Source organism: Podarcis cretensis, assembly GCF_951804945.1.
Source record: "Podarcis cretensis genome assembly, chromosome: 16".
Lineage (NCBI taxonomy): Eukaryota > Metazoa > Chordata > Lepidosauria > Squamata > Lacertidae > Podarcis > Podarcis cretensis.
Window position 1 is genome coordinate 27,171,075 of NC_137186.1, and position 25,757 is coordinate 27,196,831.

Below are 25,757 nucleotides of genomic sequence, written 5' to 3' on the forward strand. Positions count from 1 at the left end.
TTTCATCAGTTGGTATTCAGAAGCATTGCTGCCTCTGACCACCAAGACAGGACTCAGCTATACAGCTGCAAATAAGGCATTTTAAGTGTGTGCAACGGTGAGCTATGGCAAATTCAATGTTTTCCCTCCACCCCCACAAAAAAAAATTAAAAAACAACAACATTTTTACAGTGTTTTAAAAATGTGTGCAGATTCCACCACAGTCATTGTGGCTAGTAGCCACTGAAAGCCCTCTCCACGAATGTGCAAATCCGATTTTAAAGCCATCCATGGAGAGAGTTCCTTGGTTAACTATGTGCTGCATGAAGGACTTTTTTTTTAATCTGTCCTGAATTTTCTAACATTCATTGGATGTCCACCACCTCTAGAGGGAGAGAAACTTTTCTCTATCCACTCTCAAAACGATAGCATGCATCATTTTATAAACTAACATGTCAGTTCTTACCTTTTCAAAAGTTCCAAACGCCACAACTTTTCTTCACCCCCTTGATCATATGGGCTGCCCTTTGTTAAACCGTTTTCCAACTCTACAATATCCTTTGGTGGGTGAGGAGAGGGGGAGGCTTTTCCCTGGAGTCAGGATGACTCCAAAAGGCAACACAAGTGGTGGTTTTGGAGGCAGGAGACTTTGGTGGGCACCAAGGAAGCAGGAGAGCATTAAAAAGGCACAACCTGTGCTTGCCAGCAGTGGCCCAGGGGATGCCAAAGTAGACACGTGGGCAAAGGTTGCTCAACACCCAGTGGCCTGAGTGATAAATATAGGCTGGTAGGCCTCAAACCTGAACACAATAGGATGCAGTCCTAACCCCTTTTACCTGAGAGTAGACCCCATGGAATTCAATGGGACTTACTTCTGAGTAGAACTCTGCTCCAATACTCTCTCTGCTTGCCATGATTATTTTTTTAAATGCTACTTCTTATGAGTACATGCTCAGAAATAATTCATTCCTGTATCCTCATGTCACAAAACCCTGCTATTCTACTAAGGGGTGAGAACACTTTGCTCGTGTCCAGAGACACTTAGCCATTATGTACTTATTCTGCATACGCAAGAGGAAGAGAAATTGTTCAGTTTTGGTTTTAGGGGTGACAGCATTCTGCCCATGCTCAAAAGTAAGTAAAGGTAAAGGTACCCCTGCCCGTACGGGCCAGTCTTGACAGACTCTGGGGTTGTGCGCCCATCTCACTTAAGAGGCCAGGGGCCAGCGCTGTCCGGAGACACTTCCAGGTCACGTGGCCAGCGTGACATCGCTGCTCTGGCGAGCCAGAGCCGCACACGGAAACGCCGTTTACCTTCCCGCTGGTAAGCGGTCCCTATTTATCTACTTGCACCCGGAGGTGCTTTCGAACTGCTAGGTTGGCAGGCGCTGGGACCGAGCAGCGGGAGCGCACCCCGCCGCAGGGATTCGAACCGCCGACCTTTCGATCGGCAAGTCCTAGGCGCTGAGGCTTTAACCCACAGCGCCACCTGCGTCCCATGCTCAAAAGTACATCGTGCTTATTTTGCTTTTGGGGTGGGACGGTGTCAAGGCATTCAGGCCATGCTCAGAAGCATCCAGTCCTTATTCTGCCCAGGCAAAAGGGAGAGAAAACACATCCGGTTGTGCTGGGGGGTGGGTAGGAAGTATAAGGGTGCTCAAAAGCACCCATGCTCAAAAGCACCTACCCCACATTCTGCACACTCAAAAGCTTGAGAAAACACTTAAGGTTCTGCTTTTGGAGGGTGGGATTATAAAGGCACTCTGCCCATGCTCAAAAACACCCAGCCCTCATTCTGCACTTCTAAAACCCAGAGAAAACCCTTCAGGGTCTGCTTGGGGGAGGGGGGGTAGAAGGGCGCTTTGTCTATGCTCAGAAGCACCCAGCCCTCATTATGCACACCCAAAAGCCAGAGAAAACACTTAAGGTTCTGCTGGGGGGGGGGTAGAAGGGCTCTCTGCCCATGCTCAGAGACACCTAGCCCTCATTCTGCACACCTAAAAGCTTGAGAAAACACTTAAAGGTTCTGCTTTGGGCGGGTAGAAGGGCGCTCTGCCCGGGCTCAAAAACACCCAGCCCTCATTCTGCACTTCTAAAAGCCAGAGAAAACCCTTGCTTGGGGGAAGGGGGGGTTAGAAGGGCGCTTTGTCTATGCTCAGAAGCACCCAGCCCTCATTCTGCACACCCAAAAGCCAGAGAAAACACTTAAGGTTCTGCTTTTGGGGGGTAGGATAAGAAGGGCGTTTTGCCCAAGCTCAAAAGCACCCAGCCCTCATCCTGTACACCCAAAAGCGAAGCACTTCAGGGCAGGTTCTGCTTCGGCGGAGGAGAGAGGGACAGCCCTCTGCCCACGCCCAGAGGCACCGTGGGCGGGCACGGCAAGCAGCGCCTGGCTTTTAAGGGCAGGCCCCTCTCGGAGGGAGCGCGCGCGAGGGGAAGGCGCTCGGGGAGGCGGAGTCTGGCGCTTGGGCCTAGCCGCCTCCCTCAGCCATGGCGCGCTTCGGCGCGGGCTTCGCCTACGACGACGACGGGGAAAGCCTGGCCGCCGGAGCTGGAGCAGCAGGAGCCGGAGCCGGGGGACTGGGAGGCTTCGGCGGGGGCGACCGGCTGGCCCGTCAGCAGGAGCGCCACTACCAGCTGCTCTCCGAGCTGCAGGCCCTCGTCAAGGACCTGCCCAGGTGCGGGGAGAAGAGAAGCAGCGGAGGCCGCCTCGCCTTGGACCCCCGCCGGCTGGGCAGCGCGCAGGGAAGGGCCCGGGCCGGACAGGGGGACGGCTTTCCTTCCTTGGATCCCCACACCTGAGGGGCTTGAGGAAGGAAAAGCCCCCCAATAAAAAAGGGGGAAGAGAGAGGGGGGCAGGATGCTGCTGGAGGATATTGCATCCTATTATTATTATTATTATTATTATTATTATTTTATTTTATCTTCGTCTACCTTTCTGCAGAAACGGGACTGGAGGCAGCCCACAATTTCAATATTTATAATACCGTTACTAATACCAATCGATCAAATAGCGAATTGTATAATGTTGATAAGGTGGGCCACCGCGTGCTAGAATGGATGGTTTGATGGTTTTCTTTAATTCTGCGTTCCAAAATCTTACTAATTTCAATTACATTCCGGTCCTAGTTTATTATTACTTATTTCGCTGCTCTGGTATGCGTCTCCGCCCTTCTGCAGAAACTGCTCGAGGCATCTTGCAATTTTAATGCAAAACTGCAGGTGATAATAATAATGATGATGGCAGTGTATTGTGTTTCTGCCTTCAGAAATGGCACTCGAGGCAGCTCACAATTTTAATCTGAAAAACCACAAAGCAGCAGACAGTGGTAGTAACAGTAGTAATAATAATTAATTGCAATGGTTGGTGTCTCGCCTTTCTGCAGAAACCCCCCTCGAGGCAGCTCACCGTTTTCATTTTAAAACCACAAAGTGGCAAGTTGTTGGTAGTGGTGTTTCCACCTTGCTGTAGAAACCGTGTGCAAGGCAGTTCACTGCTTTAATACAAAACCAGCAAATTGTTATTATTAGTGTGGTGTAGTGGTTAGAGTATCAAAATAGGACACGGGAGACCAAATCCCTGCACAACCATCAAACTCACTGGGGTGACGTAGGACCAGTTGCTGCCTGTCAGCCTGACAAACCTCACAGGGTTGTTGTGGGGATTAACTAGGGAGGAAGCCATCTTGAGCTACTTAGGGAAAAGATGTGGTGTAAATGCTTAATATGCATTTATTACGCATATTTAAATAATAATCAAATAATTTTGTTGCAGTGTTTTGTGTCTCCACCTTTCTGCAGAAATGATACTCAAGGCAGCTCACAATTCTAACATAAAACCACAAAACTTAATTATTATTAGTACTGCTATTACAGTTATTAGCTGCTGGCTACGTAAAAACACCTCGAAGCAACTTATAACTGAAGTCAGTTCTGCAGAAAAAGGCCCAGCAAAATCATCATAAGGCCATCAGAGGAGGCATTCAGGATTTAACAGGTTTATCATTTATTTCTATATTATAAAAATACTTATTGTGGCAGATTTGTTGTTAAAAAGATCGTGGCTGCTGCAGCAACACCCCTATGGGGAAAGGTGGTGATATTTGATGCTTTTTTGTTTAGGCAGGGGAAGCAAATGAGGTGAAGGATAGGCGAAGGTGGATAAATTTATGCATGGGGTGGAGAAATAATTTTTTTCTCCTTTTCTCATGCCACTAGAGAACCTAAAAACTCAAAAGCCTCAAATATTGCATAGGGGAGCAAAAAAAATTCTGATGTTTCCGCTGGAGCTGCTTATGCTGCTAAAAAGGCAAGTTGCTTTCAGTTTCTAAATTGAAAAGAGACAAGAACCCTTTACTTCCTCTTTAGCATATTTTCATCATAATCTCAGGGACTACCTAAAAGAGCATGCTGGCTATGAAAATAGTTATAAACTATTGTTGAGGCAGGCCGGTCCATCTGGACATTAGGGACGGGTGGTGCTGTGGTCTAAACCACTGAGCCTCTTGGGCTTGCCGATCAGAAGGTTGGCGGTTCGAATCCCCATGACGGGGTGAGCTCCTGTCGCTCTGTCCCAGCTCCAGCCAACCTAGCAGTTTGAAAGCACGCCAGTGCAAGTAGATAAATAGGTACCGCTGCGGCGGGAAGGTAAACAGATTTTCCGTGTGCTCTGGCTTCCATCACAGTGTTCTGTTGTGTCAGAAGCGGTTTAGTCATGCTGGCCATCAGACCCGGAAAGCTGTCTGTGGACAAATGCCGGCTCCCTCGGCCTGAAAGCAAGATGAGCGGCAGAACCCCATAGTCAAGTTTGATTGGACTTAACCATCCAGGGGTCCTTTAACCTTTACCATCTGGAAAAATGGGGGGCTTTACCCCAGTGCCCCCACCAACCTTGGTCTGCCCTCAGCCAGCCATAATCAGCCAGCCTTCTTACTTAACAACCAGCCCTGCCTCCTTCATGAACTGTTGACTCTGCCTTTCATTGGCTCTGGCGCCACCTACTGTTGGGCTCCCTGCTTTCGGCCCTACCAGTCCCAGTGGACACAAGCCACCCTTATATTGAGGCATCTTTACTCCTAAACTAGAGTCAACAGACGTGATGGGAGTTGGAGCTCAGCAACCTCTGGAGGACCACAAATTTCCCATCGTGACACCAACTTCTGAGTGGCACAGGGGTGCCCGATGTTCCCTTGACTCTGTGCTGTGCTTTCTTGGCAGTTCCTCCCAGCAGAGGCTGTCATATACCATCCTTAATGACCTGGCCATGGCGCTTATTGATGGGACGGTCTTTGAGATCGTCCAGGGCCTGCTCGACATCCAGCACCTGATGGAAAGAAACCTCTACAACCAGCGGCTCAAGCTCCACAACGAGCACCGAGGTAAGACGGGCTCAATCCCTTGTAGGAATTGGCCAGGCCTTCATCAAACAGCCTCTCTCAATCGCCAGTCAGGGGTTGTTAAAATACAGAAAGCGATTTTCTCCTCATCTGAATGAGTGAGACAAGGGCTGTCTTCCAGCTGATGAGTACAGGATCAGGAAGTGGCTGTTCCAAATTATTGTGCACGACCAGAGAGGCACATATGTGCTCCCACACGACACACATTGCAGAAGAGAAAAATGGAGCAGTTGGGGATGTTGTTCATATTTGGCAGAGCTCCTGGGGCGGGGGGAAGCGGGCTGGTCTTTAGGAACTTGGAGCAGAGCCTTTCTGCATCCCCCACAATACAAAAACATAATGTTTTGCTGCTTGTTCCTTCCGCAGTTCTCAAGCAGGAGATGCTGTATAAGCACAAAGAAGCCCAGCAAGGCTGCAAGCCTCACAACTTGCCTCTTCTCAAAGCAGCTCAGCAGAGGGAGCTGGAGGTAAGGCCTTCATGTTCTTGAGAGAGAGCAGTCTCCCTATTTGAACGTTGCCTCTCGTGCTTGTGCAGTGATTAGCTAGCAGCCGCTTTGGGGCATTTCCCTCCCTCTGTAGTACACAGCTTGGCTCGTTGGCAAGGGAAGCCCATTGTGACCACGATGGGGGGGCAGTCCTTCACTGCGAGCTGTGTTGAACTGGCTGGTGTTTCCCCCGCTCATTTGATTCTGAGATTTCTCTTTTTCTCAGCCGGGATTTCTGTGCTTTATACCCCACCCCCATTTCCATCCACCTTTAACTCAGGCCCTGGAGCAGCGGATTCATGATGAGCAGCAGATGATGGATGAGAAGATTGTCCTGGAACTGGATCAGAAAGTTGTTGACCAGCAGAACACGCTGGAGAAAGCTGGCGTCTCTGGCTTTTATATCACGACAAACCCGCAGGTCTGTGTGTAGAACGGGGTGGGATTTTCCACAGATGCTGCCCCATACCTGTGTAATCCAAGGATATAGCTGCCTTGCAAATAAATCCATGGCCTACATGTTTATGTTAGTTATTTGAGCCCTCAAAGTATGGGGTGGGACACCTTCCTGGTTGTCTAGAGATGATTCCACAAGCGACTAGCCAAGCAGCTACGTAGGAGAGAGGCTGCATTAAGGCTTGGTGCATTTTGGCTGCTTCCCAACCCAACAGATAACTTCATATTGCACCCTAATATTGACCATTTGGGGGTGGGTGGAAGAAAAGGACTCTTTGTGGTGTAAAAAAAACAACCAATTGCTTTCTGTTTACAGGAGCTGACTCTCCAGATGAATCTGCTGGAGCTGATCCGAAAACTGCAGCAAAAGGAATTGCAATCTCGAAAGTCTTTCTCCTGAGCAAAGGACAGAAGAGCACAATAACTGCTCTTCTCCCCTCTCCCTCTTTTCTAGCCACGATCCTCTGTGGGAGTGGTGCTGAACGAGATTACTCAGTGTTTTTATATAGATACATAAAGGTTGGCACAGCCAGTTCCCTTGCCAGACCTCAGAAGTAAAGAGGCTCAGTGGGGTGAGGGAGGAGAGTTGCCCCCTTTTTTCAGTGTGGGTGGAAGCAGGGTTGCTGCTGCCTTAACAGCCAAGGAAGCCCCAAAGTTCGGTTTGACTCTGTGTTTGTTTGTTTGTTTGTTTGTTTGTTATCTATCTTGTTTTTTTAAAATATATATATATGCACACACGACACACACATATAGCTGTTGTGGATTTTCCGTTTATCTCAAGGTTGATGTTTTGCAATGGTGACCAAGGAATTCTGAGCTCGAAAGAAGGCAGTAAGCAGCATTAGTTTAGGGGTTTGGGGGTGATGACGGGGTGGGGATACTGGACCTGTGGTTCAAAGTGCTTACCAGGGGGTTAATAGTCTGGCTCGGTGAAGGCCATCAAGTGTCCACTCCCTCAGCAAGGCTACCTCTCTTTATTGCAACAGTGGATTTTTATTTTTGAGATTCTTGAAGACAATGGGTTGGTGTGTCCACCCTGAAGGGGGCTGTCTGTGCTACCAGTTGAAGTCAGCTTTGCAGGATAATTTCTGAATGTTTGATAGGGCACTGCTGGAGCAGGGTTTCTTTGACCATCTCGCCAGGGAAGACATTCTACAAATTGGGAACCACCACTGAGAAGGCCCTGTCAGTACCAGCCAGAAAGCACCAACAGCTGGGCATCCCCTGCTGGTCATCAACCGGAGATGGCTGATACTGAGGGAAATGCTTTTTGTCTTTGACTGGAGGAGTGTTGTATCTTAAATGGAGAAATCAGCTCAGCCAAGTCCATTCTGCTATTAGTTTGGGAGTTTTCAGGACCTCTATTGAGAATTATAGATGTTATAAAGATTTCCGTAGTAAACATTTTTTTTAGCCAAAGCTCAGGATGGTAATAATAATAATAATTTATTTTTTATATCCTGCCCATCTGGCTGGGTTTCCCCAGCCACTCTGGGCAGCTCCCAACAGAATATTTAAAAAAAACCAATAAAACATCAAACATTAAAAACTTCCCTGTACAGGGCTGCCTTCAGATATCTTCTAAAAGTCAGATAGTTGTTTATTTCCTTGACCTCTGATGGGAGGGTGTTCCACAGGGCAGGTGCCACTACCAAGAAGGCCCTCTGCCCGGTCTATTGCCAGGGATGTTTGGTAAATCTTATCCATGCTTTATCTACAGTTTTGGTTCTGTACCACTTAAGAGAATTATTTGGCTAAGCAAATCGATAAATAGAAGAATTGTTTCCTTTGTGCCAGGGTAGGTAACAGAACAACTTAGTCTCATCCAGTTTTTTGGGGTTCCTCTGGGGAGCTCACAGGTGGGATGTGAAGAAGATCTCCCCCCGTTTGCAGCCTACATTGTGAGATAGACTGCCTTTGAATGTGGGGGCACCATTTAATTATGACTAATATACATTGATAGATCCACTTCCATGAAATTGTCTAATTTGAGGAAGTGGGGGGGGGGGGGAATTACACAGACAAAAGGAAAATATTCCCTAGCCAACAATCAATAGGCATATATAAATGTTTTAAAAATAAACATCAAATTGTAGAGACCACACCAATGCAAAGTTCATTCAGCAAGTCCTCATACTATCTCCAAATAGGTCTTAATCCAGTATACAAATTTATCAAGTTGTACATTTGTTTCCAAACAAAATTCACAACAGAGCAAACCAGGTAGCACTGATCAGCCAAAAAGCATCAGTTTGCCAAGCAAACCTTTGCCAGCCTGGTGGCCTCCAGACATTTTGGACTACAACTCCCTTGTGATGGCAGTTGCAGTCACCCAAACATTGAGGAGACCAGGTTGGTTGTCAAAGGCTACCCTAAAAGCTGCTTTAAAAGCCATCTTGCCGGGGGGGGGGGAGGCAATCCACCATCCCATCTCCCAAACATTGGTGGGGATTGGGAAAAAGGAAGGCTGAGGCTCTGGGCTTACCTGAACACAGCAGGGCTTACTCCTGAGTAGCCATGCCAGAGTCCATTTTGCCAGAGCATGTTTAAAGGAATCCATGCACCTCACACACTTCCCATAGACAGTCTTAACCCTTGGTTACCAGATGTCCCTGCTGGGGCCAGCCCCTGGATTTACAACAGCCCCCATACAAAATCCATTGATGTTGAAAAGTGTCCCAGGAATTATTGAAAAAAATCTGGTAACCTTAATCAGAGGTTAAGGCCTAGTGAATTCAATGGGGCTTACTCCCCAGGCAGTGAGATCAGGATTATAACCAAGAAGGCTGTTTCAAAAACACAGCGTCTGGTTCCCCCACCTCCCCTCCCACGCCATTACCCAGGGGAGCGGGCGAGAGAAAGCTGCACCGGTTGGATTTCTGCCATTTAATCTGCAAACAAGAATCCCCGGGGCAAAGTGGCAACCGCAGGTAGGGAGTTTGTCCTTGGTTTGGGGGCTGGAGTGGGATGGGCACCCTTTGCAGAGAGCCCCGCCCTGAAGGATCTCCCCCCTCCCTTTGCAGAGCACCCCCTTCCCCAATACCTAGGCTACTTCAGAGCATCTCCCCCCACCCACCTCCTTCCTTTGAGCCCCATCCGGGCTCGCCTGGGCAGCTGGTGCCGGTGGCGGCGGGAGGGGGGGGGCGGATTAAAAGCAACTCCCTCCCTCCTCTCCTGGAGAACAAATAAGGCCGTGACGCAGCGGCGCCGCTGCCGCCGAGCAGGAAAGGCCTTCGCCGGGTGCAGCGAGTGGAGCAGGTGAGCAGAAACCGGGGGGTGGACGACGACCCGGGACGGCTCTGCAGGGCGATCCCCATCTCGGAGGGTCCCACCTGCTGCCCGGCCGGCGCCAGGTGCGCCTGCATCCGCCAGCCTGACAGGTGAGGAGAGGCAGAGGCAGCAGCAGGGCCCGGGACTGGGCGGAGGCTCCCGCAGGGCAGCGCCATCAGCCCGCGTCCGCCTCCGGGAGCCTAACCTCCAGCACCTGCCTCGGGGTGTCTAACCCCGGGTGCCTTTTTTGGGATCGGCTGAGCGTCCGCCCAGGTGCTTCCACTAACCCAGGCGCTGCTCTGTTTTCGGGAGAGCGGGGAGCTGTCCAGGGTGGGGCAAGTGCTGAGCCGAAGCGGCCTCCTCCTCCTGTCTTTAATATTTGGGGGACGGGAACAGGTATTTTGTCCCAAGGGCAAAAAAATAGAAAGGGGGAATCTTGTGGTTCAAATTGGATTGGGGGGGGGGGTTGTCTTCAATGGGGAAAATAACACTGGGCCAGAGCCCCAGATTTGCCCGCAGATGGTTGCAGGTTCAATTCCCAGGTAAAGATGGTGGAGAATCTACCTGAAACTTTGGAGGGCTGCTGCCAACCAGTGTATGGAATACTGAACCGGATGGACCGATGGTCTGACTCTGTCTAAGGCTTCCTGTGTGACTTCACTTGTGTTTTAATTTCAACATCAGTCTTCTTAGCCGCTTGCTTTCCTTCCTCCTCCCATACTCACAGTTGGTTACCCAAAACGCCCATCTCTGCCACTGACTTCCACCGCCAGCGGAGACGTTTCTGTCCACCGCCCTGAAATTGTGATCCAAAACAAGCCCCCGTTTTCTGGGAGGTGTGGCAAAAGCGGTGCATCGGAGCATGGGCAGAGTTCCGCTCCTGTCCTGTCAGCTTGAAGAGCTGACACCCCTCTGTGCACTGGGGTCAAAGTCAGGGGTTTCTGGGGAAGGAAGGCATAAACTCGAGGCAGCTCTGAGCTCCAGCACCTCTCCCCGCCCCTGTTTCCAGTTCATTAGGGCAAAAGGGGGGCACTGACCCACAAAGCTCAGCCTGCCCTCTCACCTGCCTGCCTTCTTAGTGCCATCCAGTCCAAGGAGTGCCAGCACCTCCTGTCAGCTCCTTAGTCTTTCCTGTTGCCTTTGTAGAACTCAGCAGGCAGAAAGGGGGGGGGAGGAAACTAGCCTGAGTTGGCTCTGTCTGTCATTGGCTCTGGTGCCCCCTAATGTTGGGCTCCCTGCCTTCCGCCCTACCAATCCCAGTGGTCACCAGTCATCACCTTTGGGGCAGGGAGCGAGGAGGGGGAGAGGGGCCATTTTAGATCTAGGGTCAAACTAATGTGACATAGATTGTGCCCTGCATGTCAGAGGGGTCCCTTGGGGATATGTAAAACACACACACACACACACACACACACACACACACACCCCTTTGACTCAGGGCTGGACTCTTTTGCCATCGAGGCCATGGACATATTTTCCCAGAGGGTTTTTGTTGTTATTGTTGTTTTGTTGCTGTTGTTTTTGTGAACATATGCCTAAGCAGTGGCATAGCGTGGGGGTGCAGGGGGGGGCTGGCCGCACCGGGCGCAACATCTGGGGGGGGGCTCGCCGCCTCCGGAGTCGCCGAAGAGCCTCGGGCGCAGGCGCTAGCAGAGCCCCATGTCTCGTGGAACCGACGAGCTGTGCGCGCGTCCGGGCTGAAGGCGTCCGGCAGGCAGCGGCTCTCAGCGCTCGCCGCGGTCCCTGCGTGTCAGGGCCGCGGAGGGCGCGCCAGGCAACCCCTCCTCACAGCCCCGCCGCCACCGCTGCAGCTGCAGGGCCATGTTGCATTTTCCTCGCCTCTCTGCCCTCCTCCTCCTCCGGGCAAGCGGCATCGTTTGGGTGGCAGCGCCAGCGGCAACTCGCCTCAGATCACCTGACACGGACCTGCCGCCGCCACCGTGGCTACCTTACCGTAAATACCCCAGCCCAGGCAGCAGCAAGAAGAAGCTGGCAGCGGCGGCAGGTTAGGGGTTAGGGGCGCAAATTACTTGCCTTGCCCCGGGTGCTGACAACCCACGCTACGCCGCTGTGCCTAAGTGTGGGGATTTGAGGCAGGGGCCGACCTTTTCAGTGGGGAGGAGGGAATTCACAGTTTGCAGAATACAAGAATATAGGGTGGGGGGAGATAGATTCAATATTCAGCTGTAAAAAGAGTCAATTTCAAGAGCATTTTGATGTGTATAAATATACACGTAGATACACAGAACCTATAATCCAAGAAATATGCTTGCTTCTCCTGAGAAATAAACACATGTAGTCTAATAGGTGGGCAGGTGGCAACATTTAATCCATTGCGGGTCCCTTCCAACTCTATTTCAGTGATTCCCTAAATGACACCCCCCCAGCACATAATACCCACATGCCTGCTTTTTAAAAATATATATTTTATTCAGTTTCAACATTTTTAACATATGCAGTCAAAACACAATTTTATATTTTCTCTTTTTCTTGTGAGCTTCCCACCCCTTTTCCACGGAGTTGTTGTTATTCCCCTTCTGCTGCATCCGGTCTTCTTCATGCCTGTTTTGTTGACATCCCTGCAGCCCCACCCACCCAAGTTGCTATTATTGTTGAGATAGGAATAGATGCTAGGAGAGGATATATTTATTAGGTATTATCCTTCCTTCCTTCACATGTGCAATTTCAGCAGAGTGCCGCCCCTTTGTAGCTTGAATGGAAGCTTAGATAGTCTAGATTTAGCTTTTCAGTTTAAGTAATCCAGAGTGCTTTAAGGCAGAGTGGACTCTCCTGGTATTTCCCCCTCCCCACATCCCTCAAACAATAATCACACAGTCTCGTAAAATGTAAAATATAACTTTTACTCACTCAGAAGAGTAACAGATTCAGGAGGCTTAAAATGGTAATTTGGTTACAAAGGCATACTTAAGTCAAGCTCAAAATGTGGTGCTCTCACATTGCTCTCACATTGCTGGCATGGTGGGAAAAGATGGAAAGAGATGGAAAGAAATGGAAAAGAGGACATACCCCGGCAGGTAAAGGTAAATGTACCCCTGACCATTTGGTCCAGTCGTGGACAACTCTGGGGTTGCAGCACTCATCTCGCTCAATAGGCCAAGGGAGCCGGCGTTTGTCTGCAGACAGTTTCCGGGTCATGTGGCCAGCATGACTAAGCCACTTCTGGCAAAACCAGAGCAGCGCACGGAAATGCCATTTACCTTCCCGCCGGAGTGGTACCTATTTATCTACTTGTACTTTGACATGCTTTCGAACTGCTAGGTTGGCAGGAGTTGGGAGCAAGCAACAGGAGCTCACCCCGTCACGGGGATTCGAACCGCCAACCTTCTGATCAGCAAGCACTAGGCTCTGTGGTTTAGACCACAGCGCCACCCACATCGAATATATAGAAATGCCCACCCCCTGTCAGGGCACTGTGGAAGTGTCTCTCGCAGAGTTCTCTCCAGCAAACTTGCATAAAAGCACTGTCAGCTTCGGCTCCTTATCATGTGCCTATCTAGCAAAACATGAATGGTTTTACTGCATTTTAAATAACCCACAATAATTACTGAGGATTCTTCCCTCCGGAAAGAGTTTTCCTTCTTCAGGCAAACTGGTCCCCAGTTACCAAGGGGCAGTCTCCAATCTTCTGGCCCCAATCCCAGGTCAACAGCTTTCTTTGGATGACGACCTTGCCTTTTGTGTCAGTCTTTTGGAAAAAAACAAAACAGTGTTAAGTGTGTATGGTTGTGTCCGTGCTATTCTGTAAGCTTCACAGGAATATAGGAAGCAGTCTTCTACTGAGTCAGAACCGTGGGCCCACCTAGCTTGGCAATGCCTGCACGGACTGGCAGGAGCTTTAGGAAAGTTTCTCTCCCAGCCCTACCCGGAGATGCTCTGCTACTGAATTATAGCCTTTTAAATACATTTGCCCCTCATCTATGAATGAAGAATTCTTCCATTTTGGACCACAGTGCAATGAGAGTTATAACCTTCCTGTTTATGCTCAGATGCACAGAAGCGCAGGACAGAAATTCAATCCGATGCTGTTCCCTTGAAAGGAAGGGGGAGGGGGGAATCCAGGAACAAAAATGGAGGCAGTAAAGGGTTAATATCCACCACCCATGCACTTTCTGCGATTGACATTTGAAGAAGTACAAAACAATGAGTGTTCTTTATTGTTTGGAGAATTGCTCTGCCATTTATACAGTGGCCTTGGCTTCTCATGTACTTGCTTATATTGCTATCCCTTTTTATTGGGTTCTGTCTGTGATCTGGCTTTTGATTCCTTATGCTGAGTCAGGCCATTGGTCATAGAATCATAGGTCCATCTAGCACAGTGTTTCTTACTCTGACTGGCAGCTGCTCTCCGGGGTTTCAGTCAGGGAACGTTCCAAGCATTACCTGCAGATACTGCCATTAGGGATTGCTGCCACCTGGGGCCTTCTGCTTGCAAGACACAGGTTCTGTCACCAAGCTATGGACCTTCAGCCTCTAGGACTTAAATGTCTTGGAGGGTGTGTGTGAGAGAGAGATGCATCCTCATATCAAAATACCAAGCCGTGATTGGAAAGGCTTCCAAGGCTGTGTGCATTCCTAAAAACTGCTAATATTTCCTTTAAAAATTAAAATTTAACAGCCAGTGCAAGACAGGTTGTTACAGAGCAGGTAAAGAGAAAAGGGAAAAAAGTATTCCACGGTACAGAATATCGGGCAGCACACAAGAGTATAAGTGTGCAATGGCAGAGGGTCTGTTGTGCTTTTATTCCTGCATGCTGAAGGCAAGCTATGATAGTGAAAATGAGTTTCTACACTGAAGGCCTATGTGTGCTGGGCTCTTTCTCCAATCTCCCCCTTCCCCCAGGGCCTCACACAACCAGCTTGGAAGAAAAACTTTCCGCACAGGAACACTCTAGCCCATCAAACAGGATATTTTAAAAAGCCAAACCTGTTCTGCAGGAACTTAGGCACAGTGCCCTTGGTTTGCTCCCATTCAGCTTCCAACCTCCACCCCAGCTGGCTTCTAGGCTGGTCAAGCACAAAGCCCTGATGAGCACCTCTGATTTCACCACCCTTTCCTTCCTCACTTTTGCCCAGGAGTCGGAGACGCTTCTGCCTTCCCCCCGAACCTTTGAGTGGAGGAAACGGCCCTCCGTCCTTGGCGGCAAGATGGTGACCCGCCTCCCTCGCTCGGCGGACCTGGCCCGCTTCTGCCAGAAGCTCAACCGGGTCAAGACCCTGGAGGACGACATGATGGAGACGTCCTTCAACCGCTGCCTCACCACCGTCGACTTGGCGCTCCTTGGCATCGGTGCCATGGTGGGCTCCGGCCTCTACGTCCTCACGGGCACAGTGGCCAAGGAGACGGCTGGGCCGGCCATCGTCGTGTCCTTCATCATCGCTGGCATTGCCTCGCTGCTGGCTGCCCTCTGCTATGCTGAGTTTGGCGCTCACGTGCCCAAGACAGGCTCGGCCTACATGTTCACCTATGTCTCCGTAGGCGAGATCTGGGCCTTCCTGATTGGGTGGAATGTCATCTTGGAGTACATGATAGGTGGAGCGGCTGTGGCCAGGGCCTGGAGCGGCTACCTGGATGCTATCTTTGACCATCGGATCAAGAACTTCACAGAGACTCATGTAGGCAGCTGGCACATCCCCTTCTTGGCCCATTACCCAGATTTCTTGGCCTTTGGCATCCTCCTTGTGGCCACGGCCTTCATCTCCTTCGGCGCCCGCGTCTCCTCCTGGCTCAACCACGTCTTCTCTGCCATCAGCATGGGGGTCATCCTTTTCATCCTCATCATGGGCTTCGTCCTGGCCCGGCCTCAAAACTGGGGGGCCGCCGAAGGAGGGTTCGCTCCGTACGGCGTCTCGGGGATCATGGCCGGCTCGGCCACCTGCTTTTACGCCTTCGTGGGCTTCGATGTCATCGCCACATGCAGCGAGGAGGCCCGCAACCCACAGAGGGCCATCCCAAGAGCCATTGCTATCTCACTGAGCCTCGCCACGGGAGCCTACATCCTGGTTTCCATGGTGCTGACGCTCATGGTGCCCTGGCACTCTTTGAATCCTGACTCGGCGCTGGCCGACGCCTTTTACCAGAGGGGCTATTCCTGGGCTGGCTTCATCGTGGCTGCCGGGTCCATCTGCGGTGAGTCAGAGCTGCATTTCCTGGATGTGGGCTCTTTCTAAACCAGGGATGAGGGAGCTGTCTTTCAGCCTGAGGGCGGCATTCCCTCGTGTGCGACTTTCCAGGGGCCGCACACACTGGTGGGCAGGGCCGGAGGCAAAAGTGGGTGGAGGAATGGACAGAACTGTCCCCTGTCCCCAGGAGGCTAGATTTCTGCTCTCTCCATCCAGCAAGAAGGGTTTGACGCCGTTTTGGAAGACATTCCAGCCAGATAAAAGCACTTAAGAAGGGTCCAGAGCAGGGCTGGTGGAGGCTTTGGCCTGGGAGACAGCAGAATCATGCCACACGTAGAGAATCATACCCCGTTAAATGAACATAGCTTCCCCCCAAAACATTCTGGGAGCTTTTGTTTGTTAAGGGGACTGAGAATTGTTAGGAGAACCCCTCTTCTTTTTTGGCGATCACTCGTAGCCGAGTAAGATTGTCTTCCATGAACACGGTTTTAACAGTGAGTCCGTAAGTGACTGTGGAAGCCAGTTCTGGATCCACACTTCCTTCCACAGTGGGGACACAGCGGGAGTTGACCATGGTGAGGGTTTGCCCAATGTGCCTTCCTCTTAGCACGTTCCTTTCGTTCTGAGTTCAAGTGTCTTCAAACTCCAAGACACCTTTGGTAAAGGCTGTTCTCCAATTGGAGTGCTCGCAGGCAAGTGTTTCCCAATTGTCGGTGTTTATACTACCTTTTTAAAGATTTGAGTCTTTGAACCTCTTTTGCTGACCACCAGCATTACGCTTTCCATTTTTAAGTTGGGAATAGAGTAATTGCTTTGGAAGACGATAATTAGGCATCTGAACAACATGACCAGTCCAACAAAGTTGATGTTGAAGAATCGTTGCTTTGATACTGGTGATCTTTGCTTCTTCCAGTTCACTGGCATTAGTAATTTTCATTGGCATGATCCTATACTTTGTCATAGGGAGTAGAGATCATATATTGAACAGATGGAAAGTTCTTTAATCTGAGTAGGCTGAAAGCAAAGAGTAAGGTTACTGTAGCTTCCATCATAGAACTTCAGAATGCTGAGGAGACCCTTAGTCCCCTCACAGAGCTGCACTTCCCAGAGTGGTTTAACAGCCACTCCCTCTTCCCACAATAACCCCGGGAGGTAAGTTAAGCTGTAAGAGGCAATGACTGGCCCAGTATACCTGAAGAAGGAGCGTCTCCACCCCCATCATTCAGCCTGGACACCAAAGTCCCACTCCAAGGGCCTTCTGGCAGTTCCCTCACTGCGAGAAGTGAGGTTACAGGGAACCAGGCAGAGGGCCTTCTACGTAGTGATGCCTGCCCTGTGGAACACCTTCCAATCAGATGTCAAGGAGATGAATACAACTTTTAGAAGACATCTGAAAGCAGTCCTATATCGGGAAGTTTTTAATGTTTGATATTCTATGGTGTTTTTATATTTTGCTGGAAGCTGCCTAGAGTGGCTGGGGCAACCCAGTCAAATAGGTGTTTATTATTATTATTATTATTATTATTATTATTAATTAATTAATTATATACCACCCTATACCTGGCGGTCTCAGGGTGGTTCACAAAGCAAAATCAAAATATAAAACTACAAAATATATAATCAAAATAAAAACAACAATCCAATAACACCCCCCAACACACACACCCGCACACATTTTAAAAGGGCATAGGATGTCAATCAAATCAACCAAAGGCCTGGTTAAAAAGGAACTTTTTTGCCTGGCGCCTAAAGGGTCTGGGTAGGTTCATATGGGAAGAGGCAGTCCTTGAGGTATTGTGGTCCTGAGCCATTCAAGGCTTTATAGGTCAAAACTAGCACTTTGAATTGGGCCTGGAAACTAATTGGTAGCCATAGCAAGAGCAGGATAGGTGTAATATGCTCAAACCATCTTGCCCCAATGAGCAACCTGGCACTGAATTCTGCACCAGCTGAAGCTTCCGAACCGTCTTCAGAGGCAGCCCTACATATAACGCATTGCAGTAATCTAACCTTGAGGTTACCAGAGCATAGACAACAGTAGTTAGGCTATCCCTGTCCAGATAGGGGTGTAGCTGGGCCACCAGCCAAAGCTGATGGAAGGCATTGTGGGCCACTGAGGCCACCTGAGCCTCGAGCGACAGCAGATAATAATAATAGTTGTTGTTGTTGTCTTGGCTCACTGGGTGACCTAACATGATGGCTGCTGTGACCTATGGATGCCTTTTGCCTTTATGGGTCTAAGGTGCTACCTGGCTACATTAAGGGATGGGGTGACTCCTCTGTTTTGGCTTCATCTTCTGCTTTCCCTACTCCATCCCTCCAGGGCCAGGACCTTGCAGAGCTAGGCAGAGGCCCGGGCCAGGTAGATAATGTGCCCCCCCTTTTTTTACCATGGGGATAACTGAAGTCTTATAAATAAGTAAGTATATAAATAATTTTCACAAAAGTTATGCTGACAAATAATTTTATTTCAAGGCTTGAACCGTATCTGCATATAAAGACAAAATGGAAAATATAGATATACAATACAGTAGTACCTCGGGTTAAGTACTTAATTCGTTCTGGAGGTCCGTTCTTAACCTGAAACTGTTCTTAACCTGAAGCACCACTTTAGCTAATGGGGCCTCCTGCTGCCGCCGCGTTGCCGGAGCATAATTTCTGTTCTCATCCTGAAGCAAAGTTCTTAACCTGAAGCACTGTTTCTGGGTTAGCGGAGTCTGTAACCTGAAGCGTATGTAACCCGAGGTACCACTGTAGTGCTTTTAAAAAATGCATAGGGAAAAGGATTATTTTAAGTGAATATGCTGACCGAGGCCCCGTTTGGAATTGGAGGCCTGGGCCAAGTAGCCCATATGGCCCCCTCCCTCTGTCTGGGCCTGCCCAGGGCTGTCCTGCTCCTCCAGCAAGCTTTAGCAGGGACTGCATGCCTTGTGGCTGGCATCTCTCTGGTTCACCTGCCTTTTCTCTCTCTCTCTCCAGCCATGAACACCGTCCTCCTCAGCAACCTCTTCTCTCTCCCTCGCATCGTTTACGCCATGGCAGAGGACGGGCTCTTCTTCAAGGTCTTCTCACGTGTCCACCCCCGGACGCAGGTCCCCGTGGTGGCCATTGTGGTCTTTGGCGTCCTCATGTCTCTCCTGGCCCTCAGCCTGGACCTGGAGGCTTTGGTTCAGTTCCTGTCCATCGGCACCCTCTTGGCCTACACATTTGTGGCTGCCAGCGTGATCATTCTGCGCTTCCAGCGGGTCAAGACGGAGGAAGCTTCCAACACATCCGCCAGGAGTGAGGCTTCTGCCCCGGCGTACACCGAGAGCATCGACGCCACGGAACCCAAGGAATACGAGTCTTTCTCAGATAAGCTCCACCTGGTGGACAAGGAGAAGTCAAAAAGCAGGCGAGAAGGGGGGCAGATGAAGGCCTTTTTTGAACCCTACCTAGGCTTCCTGGCAGACTTCGACCCCGGCGAAGTGGTCACGGTGGCCGTGATCATCCTCATGGTGTCAGCAATCTGCTTATCCTCCATCCTGGTATTTGGGCAGAACCAACTCCACCTCCCGACTTGGAGCTTTGCCTTGCTGGTCCTCCTCTTCAGCCTAGCCTTTGTGTTCAGTGTGGTCCTCATCAGCATTCATCAGCAGCAGCAAAGCACCCAGACATTCCAGGTAGAGATGGGGGAGAGATTTAACACTGTTTGCATTTATTATTATTATTATTATTATTATTAACTGTATACTGCCCTATACCTGTAGATCTCAGGGCGGTTCACAACACAAAGTTGCAATATACGGAGCACAAAATACATAATAAAAATAATCAAAACGATTAACAATGCTATTGTATACACACTAATGAACGATACCCTCCCCAACAAAAGCCCCTAGACAATACTCCAGCCCACACGTACAAAAATCTAAATTAACATGTAACATTCAACAATGATTTAAAACAACCCCACCCTCCAAATAAAACAGTATTGTCCATATTCCCAGAGCTGGCACACTGAGCGGGCCTTGCCCAGAGAGAAAAGCAGAGAGCTTAAAAACTCTTGAGATGACAGGTATCTCCAAGCGGGTACAGTGCAAAAAAAAAGAGCTTTTAAGCTGCTTGCCTTGCTTAGGTTTAACTTGCTCCGTCTTAATTAGCTGGCCTCCAGCTGCATACGGTTGAAATCGCACAAGTTAGATAAACGGGAGATGTGATGGTATTGTACACTAACCGAAAAACAGCTTGCTGTCAAAATTTGCACATCTTTGAATTTTGCAATGTTAGTTCTCCAGACAGGAATTATTATTATTATTATTATTATTATTATTATTAATAACAACAATAATAATTAAATTTACACCCTGTCCTTTCTCTGAAAGGAGCCCCAGGGAAGCGATCAGTTACACAGATTAAAAACAAGAACAAAGAATAAAAATTCTAAAACACTTAAAATGCTCTAAAAACAAGGGCAATTTAAAACATCTAATAGTAGTTAAATACATTCTTCCCTTCCAAAAATCTTAGGATTGCCAGGAACAGTATTCTTCAGCCCCCAACAGCTGGATAAACAGGGATGTTTTCAAATTCCTTTTCATCCCACCTCGGGCACCAACAAACCATGCTATACCACTGGCCACCGGTTATCAATGGACATTCAGAGAACAAGGGGTGCAAAGAGTCTTAAGAGAAGGTTAACCCGCCCATGTAAGGGATGACATTTGTCCCACCCCATGTTTTTTTCAATCAGCCCTGCTGGAAAAGACTGCTAAGTGCATCCTCCCGTTTTCCTGCTCTCAATTCTCTGGGTCTTCTTTTTCTTCAGCTCCCTCTGGTACCACTGACTCCAGCACTGAGCATTTTCATCAATGTCTACCTCATGCTGAAACTCAACTACATGACCTGGATCCGGTTTTCTGTGTGGCTGCTTGTGGGTGAGTTTGGGGATCGGGTGCACACCCAAGAGCAAGGAGAAAAATCGGGAGAAGTAATGTGGAAGGAAAGTGCATATATTGGGGTGAAACGTGCCTAAAAATGAATATAATTACTGTAATCAGGGGTGCCAACTGTTGGGATACTGCCTGGGGCATCAGGCAACCAGACGATCACCGGTCTCCCTTGGAATGGCATCAATCAGCGACACGAGTCTCAGATATATTTAGAGACCCGTGCACACTCTATCAGCAGAGTGTGTAAATCTTCTCACACCAGAAGAGGCTGACAGAGCCATGTGTAAGCAGTATATTACAGCATTTTATTCAGCAGCAGGAACAAAGGAAAAAACATGTCTGCTTCCCTTCGTCTCCAGCAAAACAGCAGCAATACAAAAGCTATATACAAACCGAAGTTCCCAGCAAGCGCTGGAAGTAAACAGGCATGTGACACACAACAGTCATGCCTGTACCCTTTTAAGGTGGAACGGAACTATATCCTAACACCAACTTGAATAAAATATTGGGGGGCAGGTAAGCCCTACACCACATAATTGATCACATCACATGGCGCACACACACCATTTGAATGGCAATGCCCATCAACTTTGGGGACCCCGACCTTTTCATTGAAAATTTGTGGGGGTTCCCCCCTCTACTTGGTACCCCTGTAATTAAAGAGGATAGCAGACAAAAATCCATTCCATTGGGGGAAATGGCTTTGAGAACATTTGTGCATAAGAAGAAATTCAAACCCAAATGCCGATGAATGTTCATGAGGACTTAAAAAATAAATAAATTGCAGACCACTATGGGAAGGTGGGGAACTACTGAATTTAAGGCTGGGAAAAGGAGAAATCAGATTTGACAGATTTGCCCACCCCTAATGTCTAAAGCAGTCTTCCCAACCTGGGGCCCTCCAGATGGTTTGGACTGCAATTCTCCTTACCCTCAGTCAGCAGTTGTATCATGCTACGGCTAATGGGAGTTATAGTAATTATAAAAAACCATAATCCACACACACAGTTTAAAAGGCCATAGATTGTTTAATTAGCCAAAGGCCTGGGAGAAGAGGAATGTTTTTGCCTGGCACCTAAAAATATGTAACGAAGGAGCACATGAAGAAGGGCCTCAGATGATAATCACAGAGTCCGGGTTGGTTCATCTGGAGATAGGCGGTCCTTGACATATGTATAATGGCAGGTGGAGCTGGATCTAAGCATTGCAACTGGGGGTTAGCCAAAGTGGTGCCCTTCAGATGTTATTTGAATTATCATTTATCAAATTTGTTAGACTCCTTTCTCCCTACAGTGCAAAAAGTCAAAAACGAAACAGTAGAATAACAATTTCTCTGCAAGGTATTGAAAATCACACAACCTCACAAGGAAATCAACACCAGCAAGATAATCATTAACTAAGATCAAATCGGAAATTAGTAACATATAAAGCAGCCGATCAAGGGATGTGGGTGGCGCTGTGGGTTAAACCACAGAGCCTAGGACTTGCCGATTAGAAGGTCGGCGGTTAGAATCCCCATGATGGGGTGAGCTCCCGTTGCTCGGTCCCTGCTCCTGCCAACCTAGCAGTTTGAAAGCACGTCAAAATTCAAGTAGATAAATAGGTACCACTCTGGCGGGAAGGTAAACGGCGTTTCAGTGCGCTGCTCTGGTTCGCCAGAAGCGGCTTAGTCATGCTGGCCACATGACCCGGAAGCTGTGCGCTGGCTCCCTCGGCCAATAAAGCGAGATGAGCGCTGCAACCCCAGAGTCGGTCACAACTAGACCTAATGGTCAGGGGTCCCTTTACCTTTACCTAAAGCAGCCCATCATATTTCACCAAAAGCCTGCATGTAGAAAAAGCAGAGTCTGCCCTTTTCCCATCTGCCAGGAAACAAGGGGGACCAATGAAAGTCTGTGCCAGCTGGCTGGGGCTGATGGGGAGTTGTAATCCAAACCACCCGAGGAGGGCACCAGGTTGGGGAAGGTTGGTCTTAATGCATGCCACCATTCTGGGCTCTGGTGCTGGGTTTGGGGGTTGAGGCTGCTGATCCGTCTCTTTGTGCGTTCGCCTACAGGTTTGCTGGTTTATTTTGGTTACGGCATCTGGCACAGCAAAGAGAACCTACGGGAGCCCACGGCACACTCGGTCTGTGCCCGCTACGTGGTTTTCCCAAGCGGCAGCCTGGAAGAGACAGTCCAGGCTGTGCAGCCCAGCACTCAGCACTCTCAGGGATTGGAGGAAATGGCAGGCGAGGACGAAGCCAAGAGGTGATGCGGAGAGGCCTAACTTGGAGGAGACCCTTCCCTTTGACCACCCCCCCCCCAGCCCACCCACCACTCTCCAGTGTTTGGGCAGAAAGAAGAGGAGCCCTCGTCTGATTCAGCCAGGAAGACTCTGGGAATGCTATTGAGCAGAGACCCACTGCTTCTGCTTTCCTGCTTGGTCTGTGTTTCTGCTCTGGAAAGCTGGACCCATCTTGCCATTGAAAACTGCCCAGTCTATCCTGCCCTCCAGCTTGGAACCGAGAGCTGATCTGCAGACAGCCCATCTCAACCTTCAGTGGACGGGGGGCGGGCTGTCTTTGTACTATTCCATTATCTACGTGTTTCCCCCCTTTTCTTTCCTCCAGGCTGCTGCCCTGGCTGCCTGCAACCTTCATTCCAGGTGTCCCGTTTAGATTATTTTGGGGTGGCTCCTGTTTGATGGGTTCGTACAAAAGGGCAAGATGGGAGGGGCACCGCTGTGCCAGCTTCAGGGGTCAGTTCTCATTCCCAGACCGTTAGACGAGACTGTGTTGGCTCTGCTTTGACGGAAAGCTGTCTCTTGCCTACCACAAAATACGCTAGAGTAAATGGTATCTCTGCCTGGAACGAGGCAGTAGGCATTTTCGCACTGTGAGTGCATCTGTCTCTCAATGGTGCCTGGTGGATTGTGTATGCCAGAAAGCATGGACCACAACTGCCATCATCCCCAGCCGGCACAGCCTGATGGTGATGATGATTGATTGATTGACAACCTGCCCTTCACCCTAAGGTCCCAGGGTGGTTTACGGCATTAAAACACAACATAAAAAGCAATTTCAAACAACTTGCAACCATAACTATAAGTTGGGTCCTAAAAATATACACCTCACGTCAAAAGCCAGAGTAAAGAGGTGCATCTTCAGATCCTCTAAAAGCTGCACAATGAAGGTGCCAGATGTACTTCTGTGGGGAGGGACTTCTCCAGTTTAGGGGCCACCACAGAGAAGGCCCTCTCCCAGACCACCGCCATCCCAAGCCCCTGAGGGCAGAGGAACTACCAAGAGGGACTGCCCTACAGATCTCAGTACCTGATGGTCTCTAGGGAAGACTGTGGTCTGTCAGTATTTTGGGCCTGAGTTATTTCGGGCTTTAAACACCAACATCAGCACCTTGATTTGGGTCCAGAAGTGAGCTGGCAACCAGTGCAGCTGTTTTAAAATGCGGGAGATCTAAATGGATTACCCCAGCCAGTAATCTGACTGCTGCCTTTTGACTAAGCCCCACGTAGACAGCATTGCAGTAATCCAGTCTGGAAGTTAACAGAGCTTGGGGGTAGGTGTTAAAGTCCAGGTTGGTGAAGAAGGGAAGGGATTTATCACTTTCTCCACCAAATCAACTTACCATTTCTCAGCCCCTTCTGCCTTTTAGTGTTCGATAACCAACTCTCCCCTCTCAGCAGCTCAAAGGTGGCATGGATTGAACAGGTGCCAGCCAGGCAAACGATACCTTAATTGGTGACAGCTCAAGTATGCCCCACAATACTAGTAGCTCCCAGAATTGAACTTGGACATACACTTAATTTTTTTTTCACACCAGAAAAGTTAAGTGTCTGTGTGGCCATTCCTCATTCTGGAAATATTCCAGTGGAAAGGGGCTATTTACAAAAAGGTGAAATCATAGAATGGTAGAGTTGGAAGGGACCCTGAGGGTCATCGAATCCAACCCCCTGCAAAGCAGAAATCTCAACTAAATGACACATGACAAATGGTCATACAACTTCTGCTTAAAAACCTCCAAGGGAGGAGAATCCACCACCGTTAAACAGCTCTTGCCGTCAGAAAGTTCTTCTTCAAGTTTAGTTGAAATCTCCTTCCTTGTGACTTGAATCTACTGGTTCATAAAGTAGACACCTGTCCTTGGGAGACCATCTGCCCTGTTTCTATGTCAGAGACTCTTCCGGGGCAGGTTTCTGCAGCAGCAGTGGCTAAACCATCTGATTGTACCTATTTTAGAGAGCCCCACCAGCTAATAGTGAGGCTCATGGCAAGGCCACAGCCAAGAACTTGTGCACAAATCCAGCAGGGAGCTTCCTCTATGGCCACTTACGGGTTTGTCTTTAATTCATTCCATAGCACAGAACTTAGGGGTTGCTGCAGATAACTTGCAGCAGATAACTGGGAGAACATTTCACTGAACTCTGAGGGGTTTTGCTTTTGATTAGACCTGGAGGGGGGCTGCACTGCTGAGTCTTTCTGAAAAATGGAATTGTTGCGTTCAATTTTGAGTGAGGAAAACACTTGCTCATCCCCCCCCCCCATGTGGTGCCTCCCAGCTTGGTTTGGACGACCGCTACCATCGCCCCCAGACAACACAGCCATGCTGGTTGGGACATACCTAGGGATTGGCCAGGTTGGTCCCTGCCAACTGCACAGGCACAGAGGGCACAAAAATGGCATCTCTCTCACCGCCTTGGCAGAGGAATCTGGACGCCGTCATAGCAGCCCTGCAGAGCCTCCTTCCTGGCAGCGCTGGCGGTTAGTTTGTGCAGTGGGGCTCCCCGTGACAACACCCCTGCCTGGTCCTCTGTCCTCTCTACACTATGTCCCACCCTCCACTCCCACTGCGTGCCCCCAGAGGGGACTTTCAGCTGATGTGGTGGCTAAGAAATGTCAGGCGAGGCTCTTCATTTAGCACAGCCGAGTTGCTTTTCCCTGGTTTCTTTCCCGCCTTGACCAATTTCTGGGGCATGTGCCGCTGTGGCAGAAAGCAAGGGCCGTTGACTTAATGTCAAAGAACCAGCCGGCTGTAAATTGCACCGGCAAAGTCGGTGTTAACTTGTTACTAACCAAAACACAATTTTCACAGAGTCGGCCA

General features: G+C 49.3%; 2 protein-coding genes across 4 annotated transcripts; both read left to right on the top strand.

The window, feature by feature from the left end:
* The first annotated feature begins 2,285 nt into the window (after positions 1-2,285).
* Positions 2,286-7,062, top strand: DGCR6 (DiGeorge syndrome critical region gene 6). Its single transcript, XM_079957222.1, has 5 exons — positions 2,286-2,657; positions 5,197-5,357; positions 5,742-5,842; positions 6,141-6,281; positions 6,633-7,062. The coding sequence occupies exons 1-5, from the start codon at positions 2,470-2,472 to the stop codon at positions 6,714-6,716; spliced, it is 675 nt and encodes a 224-aa protein (XP_079813348.1). The 5' UTR covers positions 2,286-2,469; the 3' UTR covers positions 6,717-7,062.
* A 1,949-nt stretch (positions 7,063-9,011) lies between these two features.
* On the top strand, positions 9,012-23,514 carry SLC7A4 (solute carrier family 7 member 4). Of its 3 annotated transcripts, none has more exons than XM_079956677.1 (5): positions 9,012-9,246; positions 14,681-15,734; positions 18,707-19,389; positions 20,535-20,643; positions 22,715-23,514. In XM_079956677.1, the coding sequence occupies exons 2-5, from the start codon at positions 14,753-14,755 to the stop codon at positions 22,909-22,911; spliced, it is 1,971 nt and encodes a 656-aa protein (XP_079812803.1). In that variant the 5' UTR covers positions 9,012-9,246; positions 14,681-14,752; the 3' UTR covers positions 22,912-23,514. The 3 variants fall into 3 exon arrangements, with proteins under 3 accessions (XP_079812803.1, XP_079812804.1, XP_079812802.1); XM_079956678.1 differs by lacking the exon at positions 9,012-9,246 and adding an exon at positions 9,599-9,696; XM_079956676.1 differs by lacking the exon at positions 9,012-9,246 and having other exon boundaries at positions 14,123-15,734.
* Positions 23,515-25,757: the final 2,243 nt, after the last annotated feature.